We start from the raw sequence: 18,579 nt of genomic DNA, 5'->3' as shown, positions 1-18,579 counted from the left end.
GCCCATGAAAAATTTGCCAAATCTTCTCTGCCAATGCCAAACAGCTTATTCTGCCATTGACTCTTGTTCGGTGTTGTTTGGTGGATTGGATGATTGAAGTCTGAAGAAACAAGACATATTGGCAATTTAACAATTTATTCATTTAATAAACAGGAGCCACAGTAGCGTGTGGAAGAACCATACACAGCCATAACAGCCTGGCACCTCCTCCTCATGCTGGTCACCAGCCTGGTCACACACTGTTGTGGGATGGCATCCCATTCTTGTCAGCACCTGGGGGTACCAGAAGCTCAAAACAAGAGTCAATAGCAACAGCAGAATAAGCTGTTTGGCATTGGCAGAGAAGATTTGGCAAATTTTTCATGGGCGCAACCCATATACTCAGCTCTGCTGCTCATCCCACAAATGCATGTTCCTTACAAATGTGGCACCATTTAAAAGGGAAATAAACAGGCTTTCCAACGGTATAAGATTTATTGCCAAGAAGCATTGTTACAACAAAGAAATAATCTACCAAACACAAATTTCCTTACTTTTTGTGCTATGTTTTATGATCTCTCAAATTTAGAAGAATGAAAGGTGACCTCATTAAAATAAGATTTTGGCAATGTCAGAGCAGGATGGAATCTGTGTGGAAGTTTCCACTTCATGTAGGAGTGTCCATCATGGGGACATTTCTGGATAAATGAACAGTTGTTTAAGACTGAGATGAAGTGGAAATTTTTTGTGGTTGTAAATCTTTGAAATTCTCTTGCCTGGAGAGCTTAGGATACCGAGCGATTGAGGTATATCAATGTTGATTATAGATTTTAGTCTTCAGGGGAGTTCACAAGTTATAGGAGTAGAATTAAGCCATTCGGCCCATCGGGTCTCACTCTGCCTTCCAATCATGGTTGATTTCTGCCTCCTAATCCCATTTTCCTGCCTTCTCCCCATAACCTTTGACACCCGTTCTAATCAAGAATTTGTCTCTCTCTGCCTGACTTGGCCTCCACAACCCTCTGTAGCAATGAGTTCAACAGATTAACTACCCTCTGACTAAAGAAGTTCCTCCTCATCTCCTTTCCAAAAGAGCGCCCTTTAATTCTGAGGCTGTGACCTCTGGTCTTACACTTTCCCACCTGTGCAAACATCCTTTCCACATCCACTCTATCTAAGCCTTTCATTATTCTGTAAGTTTCAATGGGGTCCCCCCTCAACCTTCTAAACTCCAGCGAGTACAGGCCCAGTGCTGTCAAGTTGGGGTGAACAGGAAAGTAGAACTGACACCAAACATGAGACTGGGCGGCATGGTGGTGCAGTGGTGGAGCTGCTGTCTTGCAGCGCCAGAGACCCAGATTCCATCCTGATGACTGGTTCTATCTGTACGGAGTGTGTACGTTCTCCCCGTGACCTGCGTGGGTTTTCTCCAAGATCTTCGGTTTCCTCCCACACTCCAAAGACATACAAGCATGTAGGGTTAATTGGCTGGGGATAAATGTAAGTGTCTCTAGTGTGTGTAGGGTTGTGTTGGTGTGCGGTGATCGCTGGTCGCTGGTCAGTGCAGACTCAGTGGGCCGAAGGGCCTCTTTCTGCGCTGTATCTCTAAACAAAACAAAAAATCTTAATTGATTACAGAATGGGATTGAGGGGCAAGAGAGGCTGCTTCTATTCCTTATGTTCTGTGGTAGAAATGTTCTTGCATGTAAATTCATGCTTTGGACCAGTGCTGTCCTCAACAAGTTTCTTGCAAAGCTCTGGGCAAAATGATATTTTAATGCATATAATGCATGATGCGTTATGAATACTAAAATTATGAGTTGGGACCTTCTGTGTGAAACCGTGCTTGCAGAACATTTGCAGCATCTTGTCTCGCTGTGGTGCGAGATCGTAAAGTGCACTGTAGCAGTTTCCTTTGAAATCAACACTTAAAATGAGTGGTGCTTCTTTGGTACAGATTTGGCTCCATGTGGTAGATTGGAATGGAAAAGGGCAGCAGGCTAGTGGGGTGTTGGTTATCAGGAGAAGCTGAATCACCTCTTTGTACCAGGAGTTGGAATGTCCAACCAGGAGTTGAAGTAGTGCAGGAAAAGCCCTTAGTCATCTAGATGACGTATCCTTGCGTAGTCATGGGCCACGCCAGTCTTTAAGTGCTTTTATGCGGTATCATTTCACAATAGCAATGCAATGCAGGACACACTGATCAATATTGTTCAAATAAACTTGGTGGCCACCACATATTACTGGATTGTACCTACAGGGAGCAGTTGTCATCTTTTCCAAAGCACTTTTTGCCAAATGGAGTTTCCAATCGCACTCAGTAAACCGTTTCCAGATTAAAGTCCATTGTGACATGATTGAAAATATAGCACTATACTATAAAAATTCTAATTGGGATAATGTTAGAGTAGGAAATTTTCAGGGGGGAATGAAAAAAGGTTACTTTCTTCTGAAAATAAACAAAAATAAATTGTGTCAATGGTTACCAGAAGCAGATAATACCACAGACGGTCATTTCACCTTCACGAGCCCTTGTGTTCTGTTCTTGCATTTAGGTTCAACAGATGTGGTTCAGCCTAAAGAAGCACTATTTACATTAAGATCTTGTTTTGCAACCTATCTGTGTCCCTCAGGATCTGATGACCAGGACAGAAGGTAAGCTTGGGAAAGTTCCTTTGCCTTTTAATAGGTATCAGAGTGGTCACATTATATGTGTGGGGATCGGGAATCAGGGATCAGTGGCAGTGTTGTGAACCAAAGTGGCTGGTGGAATATCATCTTATTCCATTCAAGAAGCTAGGCGGTGAGAAATGACATTTCAAAAGCCTTGTTTGCCCAGCCAGACAAGTGGCATGATTAAATTTCTAAAAAAAAAATGTTCAGGTTATTGCAATGCTAATCTTCCAGTGTTGCTCTTATTATAAGTCATTCTATCAATAAATAGCTGGTTTAGTGATAATTACTTTGTGACGCATCTCATTGCATGCATGCTGGCACGTGATGTACTCTGACTGTGTGGTTTGGTATCGCTATGGTATAGTTGTCTTCTACCAGAAACTCTGGTGAGCTACTGATGGAGAACGGGAGGAAACCTCTTTACAACAGACCATCCCCCCCCCCCCCCCACCTCTCTTTCAGGATTTCACTAATGTGCCTTGTAAGTGACAGAGTCATGTATCTTCAGGTTGTGTATGTTCAAGGGGAAAGCTGGTTCGGCAGCTCCCAGTGACTGGCACTCCCACCTCAGCACTTCATGGCATGTTCGCGGAAGATAGACACAAAGTGCTGGAGTAACTCAACGTGTCAGTCTTCTTCAGGCTGGGGAAGCGTACCGACCCGAAACGTCAGCCGTCCTCTTTGTCGAGAGAGAGATGCCCCCTGACCCACTGAGTTACTCTAGCATTCTGTGTCTATCTTTGGTGTAAAGCAACGTCTGCAGTTCCTTCCTACACATGTTCATGGAGGCTGTTGTGTGTAGAGAAGGGAGATACATACCAGCCTCGCAGTGCAACTTCTGGATGAAGCCATTTCTGTTGTAGAACTGCAGATGAGGATGAGGATTCAGAAGGGATACCCTCTTCTGAGGGCAGATGGAGGTTGAGGTTTACACTACAAGGTCACAATCACATTGATCACACCAGCCATGATCACATTGAATGGCGGTGCTGGTTTGAAGGGCCGAATGGCCTACTTCTGCACCTATTGTCTATTGTCACTGTGTGTGTATTGTCCCACCGATTGTAATCTGGTGTTTTCACACTGACCACTGATTACGCTGAGTGTAACACTGGAAGGTAACCATGTGAGCCGTCTCCGTTATTGTTAAGATCAGGTTCTGAAGAGGTCTGCCTCCCATATTTTAGGTCAATGTTCATCACCAAGTTCTGTTTCTTTCTGAAGGCACTAACTCACTTTGGGATCAGGGTTCTATTGATCAGTCATCCTCCAGCATTAGAGGTGAACTTGAATATCAAAACGCGAGTGAGCTTGGCTTAGATTATTGATTGTCATCAACAGTGGAATTCCCTATAGCCTTCCCCCTCGACTGGGTCCGTGGACCCCGACAGTATTTTCAGGTGAGGCAGAGGTTCACTTGCACCTCATCCAACCTCATGTACTGTATCCACTGTTCCAGGTGTGGACTATATATCGGCGAGACCAAACGCAGGCTCGGTGATCGTTTCGCTGAACACCTTCGCTCAATCCGCCTAATCCTACCTGATCTCCCGGTTGCTAAATACTTTAACTCCCCCTCCCATTCCCACACTGACCATTTTGTCCTGGCCTCCTCCATTGTCAGAGTGAAGCCCAGCGCAAATTGGAGGAACAATACCTCGTATGTCGCTTGGACTGCTTCCACCCCAGCAGTATGAATATTGACTTCTCTAGCTTCAAATAACCCTTGCCTTCCCTCTCTCTCCATCCCTCCCCCCTTCTCAGTTCTCCGACTAGTTTGACTGTCCCCATTTTATCTCTGTTTGCTTTGTTGTTACCTTCTCCCAGCTAACAAAGATCTCTTCTACATTTTCCTTGATCTCCACCCCCTTTGTCTCGTTTTCACACCTTACACTTCCTTATCTCCCTCTCTCCCGACAGTCTGAAGAAGGGTCTTGACCCGAAACATTCAAGAGAGAACTAGATAGAGCTCTTAAGGATAGCGGAGTCAGGGGGTATGGGGAGAAGGCAGGAGCGGGGTACTGATTGAGAATGATCAGCCATGATCACATTGAATGGTGGTGCTGGCTCGAATGGCCTACTCCTGCATCTATTGTCTATTGAAACGTCACCCATTCCTGCTATCCAGAGATGCTGCCTGTCCCGCTGAGTTACTCCAGCATTTTGCGTCTTATCTTCAGTGAAATTCTTGATCTGCATGCTACCCGGTGAAAATATTGTACCCAAAACGGTTGCAATAGATCCTCTTCGGAAGCACATGCAGACAGCCACCATATTCAGGCGCCATCTTGCAACTTCAGAGTCTCTAAAATGTCCAGTCTCGGCGCAAAGAAATATGCGATTTCTTTCATTCATACTTCTAGATCCGGTGTCCTGTTGACATTGGAGCGATGAAAGTAGGGGGCATCATAGCTGAATACAATGGCTTCTCAGCTGCTGACCCACGTCACAGAGTCCATCAGGAACAAGTTACACAGTCCTTTCACATGGTCATTGTAACCATTTTCCCACTTAGCCAGCCCCCCCCCCCCCATTATTTTAACCTCTTAGAATAGAAAGAATGGATTGACTGGGCTTGTATTTTACTGGAATTTAGAATGAGAGGGGATCTTATAGAAACATATAAAATTCTTAAGGGATTGGACAGGCTAGATGCAGGAATAATGTTCCCAATGTTGGGGGAGTCCAGAACCAGGGGGTCACAGTTTAAGAATAAGGGGTAGGCCATTTAGGACTGAAGAAAAACTTTTTGTGAATTGTGGAATTCTCTGCCACAGAAGGCAGTGGAGGCCAATTCACTGGATGTTATCAAGAGAACGTTAGATGTAGCTCTTAGAGTGAATGGAATCAAAGGATATGGGGAAAAAGCAGGAACAGGGTACTGATTCTGGATGATCAGCCATATTCATATTGAATGGCAGTGTTGGCTCAAAGGGCCGAATGGCCAATTCCTGCACCTACTTTCTATGTTTCTGTTTCTAAAGCTGGGAAGAGTTCCTTCAGCAATCATAGGGTTTGTGGAACTCCCGGTGTAGGTATAGGTCATCAGGGCAAACCAGGAAGAAGAGATTTTTCTATTAAAGAGGCATAAGTGGAGTCGCACAGCATTGTAACAGGCCCTTCTGCCCACCTTTTCATGCTAACCATCAAGTGCCCATATACTAACCCCATTTATCAACACTAAGTCCCTAGTCCTCTGTGTCTTGGTGACTCTTCATTAGAAACAAGAATAAAGTTGACTTCTGGACTTGTTTTCAGGTATGTCACAAAAGCCACGAAGAACTAACAGGTGGAATTTACCTTTTGATTAACTTCAATCAAACAGACACTGGCAATAAATATTCAGGTTGCTTCATCAGACGGAATGAAACTATTGTTGACCTTTGGTTGCCCTGGTTTAAATGTTATTCAACAACAGATTAACTGGTCTGAGCATGTGGTTAATAGAATGTTGCTTTTGTGCGTAACCTGGTGATACTTAATACAGATACGATGTGAACCTTTTGGAATGTCCAGCCCCTTGGGTTCTGGCCATCTTCTTAGAAGCTGTTCTCATCTAAAATAATATTTTCGTAGCAGTCTGTCTAATGCTGTACTGCAATACAGAAAGCAAATGCTTAGTGTCAGCTCTAATGAGCAATCTATGACGCCACCATTGTTTTTGATGGTATTACAGTATCATAACTCCGCAACTATATATTTCCGAGCTTAAGGTTCATTGTCTTAAATACTCCTTGCGTCACTTTAGTGGGACCAAGATTGTTTTTCCAGCTCTCCTTTGGAATCTTAAAATGGCGGGTCTCCATTTGTGTTCCAGGCAGCGTGCATACCATTTGGAGGCCAATTCACTGGATGAATTTAAAATAGAGGTAGATAGAGCTCTCGGGGCTAGTGGAATCAAGGGATATGGGGAGAAGGCAGGCACGGGTTACTGATTGTGGATGATCAGCCATGATCACAATGAATGGCGGTGCTGGCTCGAAGGGCCAAATGGCCTCCTCCTGCACCTATTTTCTGTGATTCTATGTTTCTATAGTTTTGAAAGAATAGAGGTGTTTTTAACCAACTGATTTTATGGCCCAACCCATTCCCCACCTCCCCAGTGTCCCAACATTTTCTTTCAAATGTAGGATCAACGGAAGGGAAACTTAACCTGGGTAACCCCCACATTGTGAGGATGATCAGATATTCCATTTTCTGGACGTTGGTTGAAGGATCAACATTGGCCAGGATAAATCTGCTGTTGCTCTTTAAAACACATCTGTCAGTCTTGGAGATGAAGCCTTCTCCATGATGCCTTTAGTTTAGAGATACAGCATGGAAATGGGTCCTTCGGCTCAATGGGTCCATGCTGACCATTGATCGCCCATGCACTAGTTCTGTGTTATCTCACTTACGCAACCTACACACGAGGGACAACTTGCAGAAGCCAATTAGCCTTCAAACCGGAACGTTTTTGGAATGAGGGAGGAAACTGGAGCCCCAGGAGGAAACCCATGTGTCACAGAGAGAACGTACAAACTCCACACAGGCAGCATCCGTAGTCAGGATTGAACCCAGGTCTCTGTCACTGTGAGGCGGCACCTCTACCACTGTGCCATCACCAGATGGAACTTCCCATTTGAAAGATGTTACCTCAGATTTCCTCAGTCCTGTACTTAATCTCTTGCAAAGGTTCTTCACTCTACAGCCTCCTGTTTCAGGGGCAAATGCACTGCCACTAAGCCACACCTGATACCTGCACATGGTCAAGTTGGGAAGGATTCATTGATTTATGCCACTATCTTCATTTTTTATCAACGTTGATGCATTTTGCAGTCTTGGCAGTTCCCTGTAGATATCTGGTCACTGAACTTCCAACTGAAGATCAGATTCAATGCCAAACACGAGTATGTCAACGTAGAGTCAAATTTCCATTGCTTGATTGTGACAGGTAACTCGGTTAAACTTCGGAATGGTTTTAGTAGAAGATTTTAGGTAGGTTCATTGATTAGTAAGGGTGTCAGGGTTAATGGGGAGAAGGCAGGAGAATGGGGTTGGGAGGGAAAGATAGATCAGCCTTGATTGAATGGCGGAGTAGACTTGATGGGCCGAATGGCCCAATTCTGCTCCAGAAACTTACGAATTTACAAACAAGTGATTTTTTTTCCTTGCTCCTGTGCAGTATTTTTCCCATCAGGTAGAAGAAAATCTCAATTGGAGTGCAGCAGTAAATTGATCTTCAATTGCTTAATTAGTAAATTGCTTAACGTTGACATAAATATGATCTAAAAATAACATACTGTATTACAAATTATGTTCATCATTTTCCAAAGAAAAATCACCTAAGATTAGACATGGGTGTCTGAACTTCTAGCTTCTGAAGTATGAAATATTTTAGGTTGGAGAGGTTGGGCAGACTTGAATTTTCTTCTCTGGAATGCCGGAGGATGAGGGAAGAACTGACCGAAATACATAAAATTATAAGAGGCACAGATAAGTTGGACAGTCAAACTCTTATATACCGGGATAGAAATATCAAATAGTGGAGGGCATAGCCTGAAGGTGAGAGGGGCTTAGTTTAAAGGAGAGGTGAGGGACAAGTTTTTTGGAGAGGGTTGCGTTGCCAGGTGTGGTGATGGAGGTAGATGCAATAGTAGCAGTTAAGAACCTGTTGGATAGCACAGTGATTTGGAGGGATGTGGATTATGTGCGGGCAGATGATAGTTGGTCTTGGTATCTTGTTGGGCACAGACATTGTGGGCTGAAGGGCTCGTTCCTGTGCTGCAATGTGCTATGTTTTATGAAGTGGTGCTTGATCTACAATTTTGGAAGTAATTATTTACTAATTGTAATAAATTCTGTTTGTTTTTTTCCCAGCATTGCCCGTCCTGCATTCTCCAGCTCCCTTCCACGCGGCTCCACTGAATGCCAGCCACTGGTTCAAGCAATTGGCTGCAGTGATTGGCCAACTCCGAGTTCTTCGGAGGGTGGAATGGGGGGCAAGCTCCTCGGAGGTTGTGGCCAACGTGCCCGTGCCCTGCCAGGGGGAGATCCCTGCAAGACCGCCACGGCGCACTGCGCCTCGGGGTGCCAGTGCAGACCGCAGCACGCTCCTATTGAATGCACCGAGCTGGATCTGGAAGGGTATCTGTCGGACGTGCCTTCTGACTGCGTGGTCATGGCCCAGGAGACGGCCGCACACTACCAACCCTCAAGACCACAAGAAAGGCCACCTCTAACGGCCGGTAGCGTTGGACCTGATCCTTGTGCAAAGCAGCCATGGATGAGGGAGCGTGTCGGGGGCAGATCACAGGAATGCCAGTGCATTAGATGTGGTAACGCTCAACTTTACAATCGACCCACTGTGAATCAGCGGGCAAACAATTGCTTCCATTAAAATGAAAATGATGTGCTGTTTGATGTCTCAAGCACATTTGGAAATAATTGGAAACTTGTTTCTTTTGGTTCTTTTATCTTCCCTTTTAACAGGCATCATTCTACGAAGAGAAATTGGTACATTGTATTTAGTTCTCATAGCCATGGGGGTGGGAGTTCAGACAAAAAGACCTCACTGGTGCCATTAAGTTCCCCTCCGATGTGGCCAGTACAAATAAAAACAAATATGCCATGTTCAAAAAGCATTAATATGCATTAATAGCACATTAAAACATTCTAAAAAACCTCAAAGGAAAAAGGGGCACTTGTTGATTAGCATTTTGGCATTCTTAACAGCAAATTACCACTATAAAATACAAAATTTGATTAGCTGGAGACAAGACAATATGTTGTGGATGTTGATATAAGACGGCATGGGATGTACATGTAGGAATAAATCTGCATGCATTCCCGCAGTTGTATTTATAATGGAATGGCTAAATGCTTCAGAAAACTATCTGAGATGGAGTATGAGTCCAACTCTTCCAAGTGCTTGGATCAACAGATAACGAAGTGGCAGCAACAAAAACCGAGTGTAATTGCCATCTATGTTTGGAAAGTTTCATTTACTGTGAGTTCCTCTTTTCTCCAATGAAGCATCTTCCTCGCCCCCTCGCGCACCCCTCCCCCGTTACTATGACCAGAGTGAGTCTGCTCTTCATTGACCAGGTTTCCACACTCGTGTTTCTGCACTTGCTCAGGCATGTGGAGGACCTGGCACATTGATCTCAGACAAATTTATCATGCAATGGAATATTAATTTGTTGGCTTAGCAATCCTACCACACCGTTCCACCCGTGGCCCTTATCTTCACCAGAGGAGGATCTCTTCCTATGGAAAGATCTTTACTCAAAGTCAAGCTGATGGTGGAGCAATCAACTCCTTTAATAAGGAGTTACTCCAGTACTTGATGTCTTCTTTTGTCAACCAGCCTCTGCAGTTCCTTGTGACTCCAGTTATTTATAACTAAGGCCATTGGTTGATGGTTAATTCAAAGAAACTTTTAAGTTTATAGAAAGTGGCACCTATTAGGACGATTTAATATGGAGAGGCTATTTTTAAGGGGACAAAGAAGATCCACTCCTTGGGAAATAACTTTTCCCGATTCCAGTTATTTATAATAAGACACAAAGTGCTGGAGTAAATCAGTGGGTCAAGCAGCATCTCCAGAGAACGTGGATAGGTGACTTTTCAGATCCTGACTTGAAACGTTGCCTATCCATGTTCTCCAGTGATGCTATTTCGCCCGCTGAGTTACTCCTGTACTATGTGTCTTTTGTAAACCAGCATCTGCAGTTCCTTGTGTCTTCAGTTATTTATAACTAAGGACTTTGGTTAATGGTTAATTCGAAGATTTAACACGAAGAAACTTTTGAGTTTATAGTAATTCTTGTTTTGAAGAATACTTGCTGTGACTCTGTAATTTTTGTTCCCTCTGGAAGGGCTGTATCTCAATTGGCTTTGAGAATATCAATTAAGTATAGAGCTCAGTTTATTCCTATTTTATTTGGAACATTAAAGCAACATTTGAAGTGTTCAATGGAACAGAATCAAGTAGTGTTACTTAAAGACCCTTGAGTATAATGCTCTATTGCTTAAGATTAATTCTGAGTTTTCTTTTCTTGGCTTGGTTACCTGAAGTGAGATAGCCAATGACAACCCACAACTCTTGGAAAGAATGGTTCAATTGAAAGACAATTTCTTTGTTTTTTTTAAATACTTTGTTCTTGGATATTGCACCCAGTATATGATGTTTCCTTTCGCATAGCCCTTTGTCCTTGCCGTGCTCTGAGTCATGCTACCATGAAACTTGGTTGTCAGCCCAAACTTGTTACATTAGGAAACTGTTGATCGGGAGATTTATGTTCAGTTGGGGCGGTACCCATTCCAAGTATATGGAGCTTCTAAGTATATGGAGCTGCATTTGTTGTTGGCAGTGAGTGACCTGAGCAAAAATAAGACAAACTGGCTTTGTGTGTGATATATGGGGGATCTGCAAAAGTCATGCCCTTATAGGCGTCAGGTTGACTAGACATCGCCAAACATCATCGAGTGGGAAAACATACAAGCAAAAACCTGTTAATTGAGAGTTCTCTCACCTCTGACTAGCAATTTTTTTTTCTTTCATTATTTCCTTTTTATTTTCACTATGTTTTATTTATCTGACTGTGCTACGCTCATTGGTGCTCTGATTTTAGTTTGTGTTTCTCATAGCTTTGCTACTGGAGGGCCGGGACATTTTGAGCCTTCTGATTGTTACTTCTAGTCAATAGACAGACAACAGACAATAGGTGCAGGAGGAGGCCATTCGGCCCTTCGAGCCAGCACCGCCATTCAATGTGATCATGGCTGATCATTCTCAATCAGTACCCCGTTCCTGCCTTCTCCCCATACCCCCTGACTCTGCTATCCTTAAGAGCTCTATCTAACTCTCTCTTGAATGCATTCAGAGAATTGGCCTCCACTGCCTTCTGAGGCAGAGAATTCCACAGATTCACAACTCTCTGACTGAAAATGTTTTTCCTCATCTCAGTTCTATATGGGCTACCCCTTATTCTTAAACTGTGCCCCCTTGTTCTAGACTCCCCCAACATTGGGAACGTGTTTCCTGCCTCTAACGTGTCCAACCCCTTAATAATCTTATACGTTTCGATAAGATCTCCTCTAGTCCACAGTAGTTGTGGCACGGTTTTCTCTTATGTTCCTTAATGTGGACTCTACACCTCGGCAAGGCCACCAGCATAATCGACGAGTCTCACCCCAGTCATTCCCACTTCTCTCCTCTCCTACAAGTGAGAAAACCACACCTCCAGATTCAGGGACAGATTCATCGCAGCAATTATCAGGCAACTGAGCCATCCTACCACCAACTACAGAGCAGTCCTGAGCGACAGTGTACTTCATTGAGGACCCTTGGGCTATCTTTGATCAGACTTTACAGAACTTTATCTTGCACTAAACATTATTCACATGATTCCCTTTTTGTATCTGTACAATGTAAATGGCTCAATTGTAATCATGTATTGTCATTCCGCTGATTGGTTTGCACACTACAAAGGTTTTATCACTGTACCTCGGTACACGTGACAATAAACTAAACTAAACTGGGCTAAAATGTGGCTCAGACAGGCCCTATCCAGGAATATCCCACCATCCCCAAGCTCACCATTCTGACAGGCAGCCTTTCCATTCCAACAGCTGATGAGAATTATTGCAGATGTCCAGCTTGGTAACCATTGACTTCATCAATTTATGCTCCCACCGAGTCAGTGAGGTTTTTTTTCCATAAACACCGCCTGATTGTTAATTATTTCTTTGCGGCATTGTTTTCGCTATTTGTTTCAACATCAGTGCAGTAACAAACTTGTTTTATTTTTCCCAATTAGTCACTTCCGCAGAATTTCAAAGTCTTTGCACGAGAATCTGTCACTTTATCTTCTGGAGTATATCATTTTGTATTGCTTTTGCTTCTAGTTTCTCGGGTCTCCTGTTTTCAGCCACTAGTTGTTGATGTTGAAAGAGATTGTTGTTCTTTTGACACCGGGGGATGCTAAAGTGCTTTTTAAGCATCTCTGAAGTGTAGACACTCTGGGAGCAAGGTAGCTAAATGTTCACAGCAAGGCTCCACAAATAAAAAGGTGTTAATCACCAGGCGGGCTGTTATTTAAGGTTATTTCAACATTAACTATCAGCCTGGATGCTGAACAGAATGTCCCTATTAGTAATAAAGTGTGAATATATTGCTCCCAATGGATCTACTGACTTTAATGGAACCAAATGTTTGGAGCTGGATGAACCTACAAACAAAATCTGGGCAAGCGTTCAGTGCTGGAAACCAGAAAGGATTTTTATTTCTCAACAGTGAAGCTCACAGATAGAATTGCAAATCTTCCTGAACTCTTATATTCTGCACTCTGTATCTTCCCCTTTCTTCTACTCATTGTACTCTAATTTGACTTAATTTGTATTTATGTATAGTATTACCTGATATGATTAGCATGCAAAAACAAAGCTTTTCACTGTACTTCAGTGCATACGACAATAATAAACCTAAACCAAATGATTGAGTTAGGCACTTGAGGATATTAATTCATCTGCTTTCTGTTAAACCACAAGGTAACATTTATTTTCTTAGATTAGGCCCAGAACCAAGGCGATGCACAAAGATCTCGGGTATACCAGCCTCATCTTCTGCTGTTTCCCGGGCATTACCAGCTAGTTTGGAGCTCAGATTAATGTGTTGCTTTAGGAATCCATTCTTCTGCTCAGCCACCACCTTGGCTGAAGGGAGAATCACCTTGTGCTGCCCACTTGCGGCTCCAGAATCTTTCAGGATGTCGGGGCAGAGCAGCGGTGCAGCGGTAGAGTCGCTGTCTTACAGTGGCAGAGACCCGGGTTCGATTCTAACTGCGGGTGCTGTCTGTACAGAGTTTGCACGTGACCGCGTGGGTGCTCCAGCTTCCTCCCACGCTCAAAAGACGTACAGGTTTGTCAGTTAATTGGCTTTGGCGAAATTGCAAATTGTCTCAAGTGTGCAGGATAGTATTGGTGTGCGGGATGAGCGCTGGGCGGTGAGGACCAAGGTGGGCCGAAGGGCCTGTTTCTGCTCAGCATCTCTAAATTTCGATTGTGCATGTGCATCCTTTTGTCAGCAATTGCCATCTGATTAGTGCATGGAGCTGGATGAACCTACATTCTAAGCTAATTTACATCTTTCTGTATCAGATTCCTGAGTTGAAAAAACCTGGTCACAGAAGCCTGTGAATCAACTCGAGGTTAGTGTCTTCTCCATCCCCATTCCCCCACCACCACTTTTGACCTCTTTCCTTCTCTTGGGCGGATTCCTTTCTAAACCGATAGTTTTGTAAGTCGACAGAGGGAACTATTTTCTTAGAGACTGCTGCCTGCATTAAAAACAACTGTGCATTGGCCTTTTACTACCGATGAACTATGTTAAGCCCCTGGTATGGTCGATGCTGTCGCATTTAATTGAGGTCAGATGTTTAATCTCCTCTTCGTGGCCCTTCATTTCTCCCGCGCCCATGAAAATAATGACCACCATTTCACTGGCAGGAAGAGCAGACGTGAGCCACAAGCCACTGTGAGGCAGCCGTTTGCTGTGCTGCTACTGAAGGTCGATATTGCTTTACCTGAATTATCATCCCCTCTACCTAATTACTGGAAGCACGCCACTTCATCCCCCATCACAACATTCTTGCCCTCGCACAAAAATCTCGTCCGCCTCTTTGTCCCGAGTTTTCAGACTGAACCGGAATCTTCGCGATCGACTTTCTGACCTTTTATCCGAGCTGGGTTGACCTTTGCTCACTTTCACCAACCTAACAATGCCTCGCTATGCCCATAACTCGGCCTGTCTAGACCTGAAAACTTTAATCCAGACTTTTTGTTTGTTCTAGAAGTAAATGACGTCAACAATCTCCTGGCCAGGCACCCATCCATCCTCAGTCCAAAGTAAACTTCACTCCATTTAAAATGCTACTGGTTGTGTCTTGCATCACACAATCCCCACATCCATCATTCCTGTCATTACTCGTCCACATTGATCTCTGTCACCAATATCTCCAGAATACTTTTCTTTATGTTTAAAATTCCTCACAGATACTGTTTAACCTCCATCTTATTCTGGATGTAGTTTTCAACTCTCTGACAACATAATCTATACTCCCTTCTCCAGACTGCTTTGTGTTTCCACTTGCCTTTGTTCCATTGCGACATTTCTTAAAACCACCACATCTCCTAACTTTTGATCTATTGTCTTTCATCCTTAAATGAAAGCTACTTTTATTAAATCAAGAGGCATGCAATGTGTGCAGTATTCATGCAGAACTCCTCCTTATGTGAGCAATGAGAGTTTTCAGTAAGATTTATTGTTGCTTGGTGATATATATATATATCACACAAAACCTAATAGGGTATTTCCAATTGCTCCTGACTTTTGTGTTGAAACACCGTATCATTTAAATGTCTGATGAGTAGCCAAGAGATAATTCATCAGTTGATTTGTGTGTAGATTTAGGGAGAATTATTGGTTTAGAATCAAATAATTTCATATTAATTTCTACATGAACCAGTGAAACAGGATTGTTTTAAGAAAATAACTGGAGATGCTGGTACAAATCGAAGGTATTTATTTCACAAAATGCTGGAGTAACTCAGCAGGTCAGGCAGCATCTCAGGAGAGAAGGAATGGGTGACGTTTCGGGTCGAGACCCTTCTTCAGGATTGTTTCAAAGTATTTTCTGCAAAACTGAACTTCCCAGTTCTGTGTTGGAATGTCAATCTAATTTGAGTTCAAATCCTGAAAGGGATATCAATTTCATATTTAGAATTGTGGTAACGTTTTGGTGAGCTGTGCCCTAGAACTGACAGCACACCCAGGAAATATGTCAAGGCATATTGGCTGGAATCTCCCAAACCACTTTGGCTGGAGATTCGGGCCAGTTTAATGAGGCCTCCAAGAGATATACTCCATTGCAGATGAAGTACATGGTACCATGCACCAAATGTAGGCTTTGCACTACCTATCACACATGATACCTTGCATTTCATTTAATTTAGTTCAGTTTAGTTTATTGTCACGTGTACCGAGGTACAGTGAAAAGTCTTCGTATGAAATGCATGTTCCACTTGACTCATGCCATCAAACTTCATTACCTGTGCTCAACAACCTCCCTGTATGTTGTATGAAAGAAAATAACTGCAGATGCTGGTACAAATCAAAGGTATTTATTCATAAAATGCTGGAGTAACTCAGCAGGTCAGGCAGCATCTCAGGATAGAAGGAATGGGTGAAGTTTCGGGTCGAGACCCTTCTTCAGTCTGAAGAAGGGTCTCGACCCGAAACGTCACCCATTCCTTCTCTCCTGAGATGCTGCCTGACCTGCTAAGTTACTCCAGCATTTTGTGAATGTATGTTGTATGAATATATTTTAAAAACATTCCATTGATTAGCACACTGATTCATTGCCCAATGGCAAACGTCTGCTCCTAGCAGAGTCAAATTGATCTACTTGTAAAATATTTCTAAATCTAGCTCCACTGACACCCACATCGTGATCTTTTCCAGAAGCAGCTCTGGGTCAGTCGATCGTACATGAGTGATAATGGGCAAGTGGTTTGACACGAAAAGATCCCTGGGGGGCTTTCACAATGGTAGTTATTAGAGCTGGTGCAGGAGATGGAAGGATGGGAACAGTGGTAGGCAGAGGCAGAATGTATGTGGTTGAAGGCCACCTCTGTTAATGTGGGAGTGACCAAATGAGAAGTCGTCAATGAAACAAAAATAAAGTAATACGAAGGAACTGCAGATGCTGGTTTACACCAAAGATGGATGCAAAGCGCTGGAGTAACTCAGCTGGTCAGGCAGCATCTCTGGAGAACATGGTCATGGTTTCGGGTCAGGAAGGATGGTTGCCACATTCCAGTTTCAGGACAACAAGATCAGATTGCATCAGATGATATTGCTTTATGTTCCTCTGTTTATTATTGTTTTTTATTTTTGAATCTCCATCCCTAGTCGTGCTGCAAAATTATCACCATTTTCTGTTGTTGCAGGTGTGCACATTTAGCTCCTGCAGACCCGGTGGGAAACTTGGAAAACAGATTTGGATTTCTCCACATTGAACATGCAGGGAAAGAGGCAATTAGAAAATGTTGTAGGAAAATAACTGCAGATGCTGGTATAAATCGAAGGTATCACAAAATGCTGGAGTAACTCAGCGGGTCAGGCAGCATCTCTGGAGAGATGGAATGCATGACGTTTCGGGTCCAGACCCTTCTTCAGACAATTAGAAAATGGGAGTTGCGCATTAAGATGGAGGATGACAGAAACATTTGAAACTACCTTGGCCTATGTACCTTAACATTGGTGCAAACAATCTTGGAGACCCTTCAGCCAGTGTGGTGATTTGATGTCTTGAGTCATCTTGGAATTTCCATCATACTAAATCTAGTCGAATTAATGCGTGATGGACATTGATACAAACAATTAATCTATAACATTCAGGGCTTGAGTTAAACTATTCTCTGGTATGTTCGGGTAATGGGTTTTGGGGCCAATTGATGCTAAGGGATTGAAAAACTTGTCGCTGTCTTAAATTACAAGGGTCATGCTGACCATTTAAGTAATCTGATTTTGTTACTGAGGAACATATTTTGTCTGTTCTATTCCTGTGATACTTTTCAGTAATGAGTTTCCCCTCTGGATGATGCGGAACTTCAGTTCTCTGCATAATGCTGATACCCATTATCAATAGCTCAGTAGTATTACATGATGTGTGTCTGTTATAGCAGGAGCCAAGCAAGGGCTCAAGAAACAATCAAAATGCCACCAGAATACTATTATTCCCACTAGCCTGAAGGTGACAATGCAAAATGAGATATCTTCTGGGGAAAATTGTGAAGAACATTATCCATTAATGCAGATATCTGAAATATCTGGCAGTGCATTCAGGCAGAAGTGAGCTTAATACTGTGATTTTAAACCTGTGGAATTTTATATTCTGTCATTTTCTGCCACAAATTTCTTGAGTTCAATTGTGCTTTACTCTGTTTTTGGGATAGATTTGTTAGCATTGAATGTTTGTAAATTATTTTTGTAACTTTATGCTAACATTTAAGATTTTAAAAATCTCATTTGGTTGTTTAATTCAGCATTTTAAATAAAACTATAGTTGGTGATGACTCCAAGAGTAAGATATTTTATGTTTTTTTAATTTTCTTGTAAGCGAAGAAAAGGGAGGCTGAAAAATCAGCCACCAGGAAGAACCAACTGCTTATTAAATTATTCTGCACATAATATCATGGTTCTGAAAAGTGTGAAAAGTCTAAAGAGATTTGGCACATCAAGGAATACTCAAACAAATTTCCTGTAGAAAGTAGACACAAGGAACTGCAGATGCTGATTTACAAAAGAAAAACTGCTGGAATAACTCAGCAGGTCAGGCAACATCTCTGGAGAACATGTATAGGCGACGTTACGGGCTGGGATCTAAAACATCACCTATCCATGTTCTCAAGCGATGCTGCCTGACCTGCTGAGTTACTCCATTAACTGAGTTACTCCAGTTACTGAGTTACTGTGTGTCTTTGTTCACTGTAGTAAGTATCCTGGCTGCTCACATCATGGCTAAGACCTGGATCATTGGAACCAGTAAACATTTTTGAATTGCAGTGTAATGACTGGAATATTAAAATCTAAGTGAATCTGATTTTTAAAAAAATAAAGATCACGGTCATTGAATGGCAACTGTGAAATGAAACAAAGTGAAAGGCCTGGATAGAGTGAATGTGGAGAGGATGTTCCCATTAGTGGGAGAGTCTAGGACCCAGAGGCCTTACCCTCAGAATAAAAGGATGTACCTTTAGAAAGGAGATGAGGAATTTATTTAGTCAGAGGGTGGTGAATCTGTGGAATTCATTGCTTTGGAGGCCTTCAATGGATATTTTTTAATGCGGAGATTGAAAAATTCTTGATTATTATGGGTG

At 42.8% G+C, this 18,579-nt stretch overlaps 1 protein-coding gene across 1 annotated transcript in view; it reads left to right on the top strand.

Annotated features, from left to right (window-relative positions):
• eda2r (ectodysplasin A2 receptor) overlaps positions 1-17,644 on the top strand; it is a 61,809-nt gene extending 44,165 nt beyond the window's left edge. The window contains exons 8-10 of the mRNA XM_078411898.1: positions 2,535-2,634; positions 8,515-8,972; positions 16,648-17,644. Coding sequence (XP_078268024.1) covers positions 2,535-2,634; positions 8,515-8,972; positions 16,648-16,661 — 572 coding nt within the window. The 3' untranslated portion in view covers positions 16,662-17,644. The remainder of the gene's footprint in view (positions 1-2,534; positions 2,635-8,514; positions 8,973-16,647) is intronic.
• Positions 17,645-18,579: the final 935 nt, after the last annotated feature.

The sequence above is a fragment of the Rhinoraja longicauda genome, chromosome 15 (genome assembly GCF_053455715.1).
Source record: "Rhinoraja longicauda isolate Sanriku21f chromosome 15, sRhiLon1.1, whole genome shotgun sequence".
Classification (NCBI taxonomy): Eukaryota; Metazoa; Chordata; class Chondrichthyes; order Rajiformes; family Arhynchobatidae; genus Rhinoraja; species Rhinoraja longicauda.
This window is presented reverse-complemented; position numbering and strand designations above follow the sequence as displayed.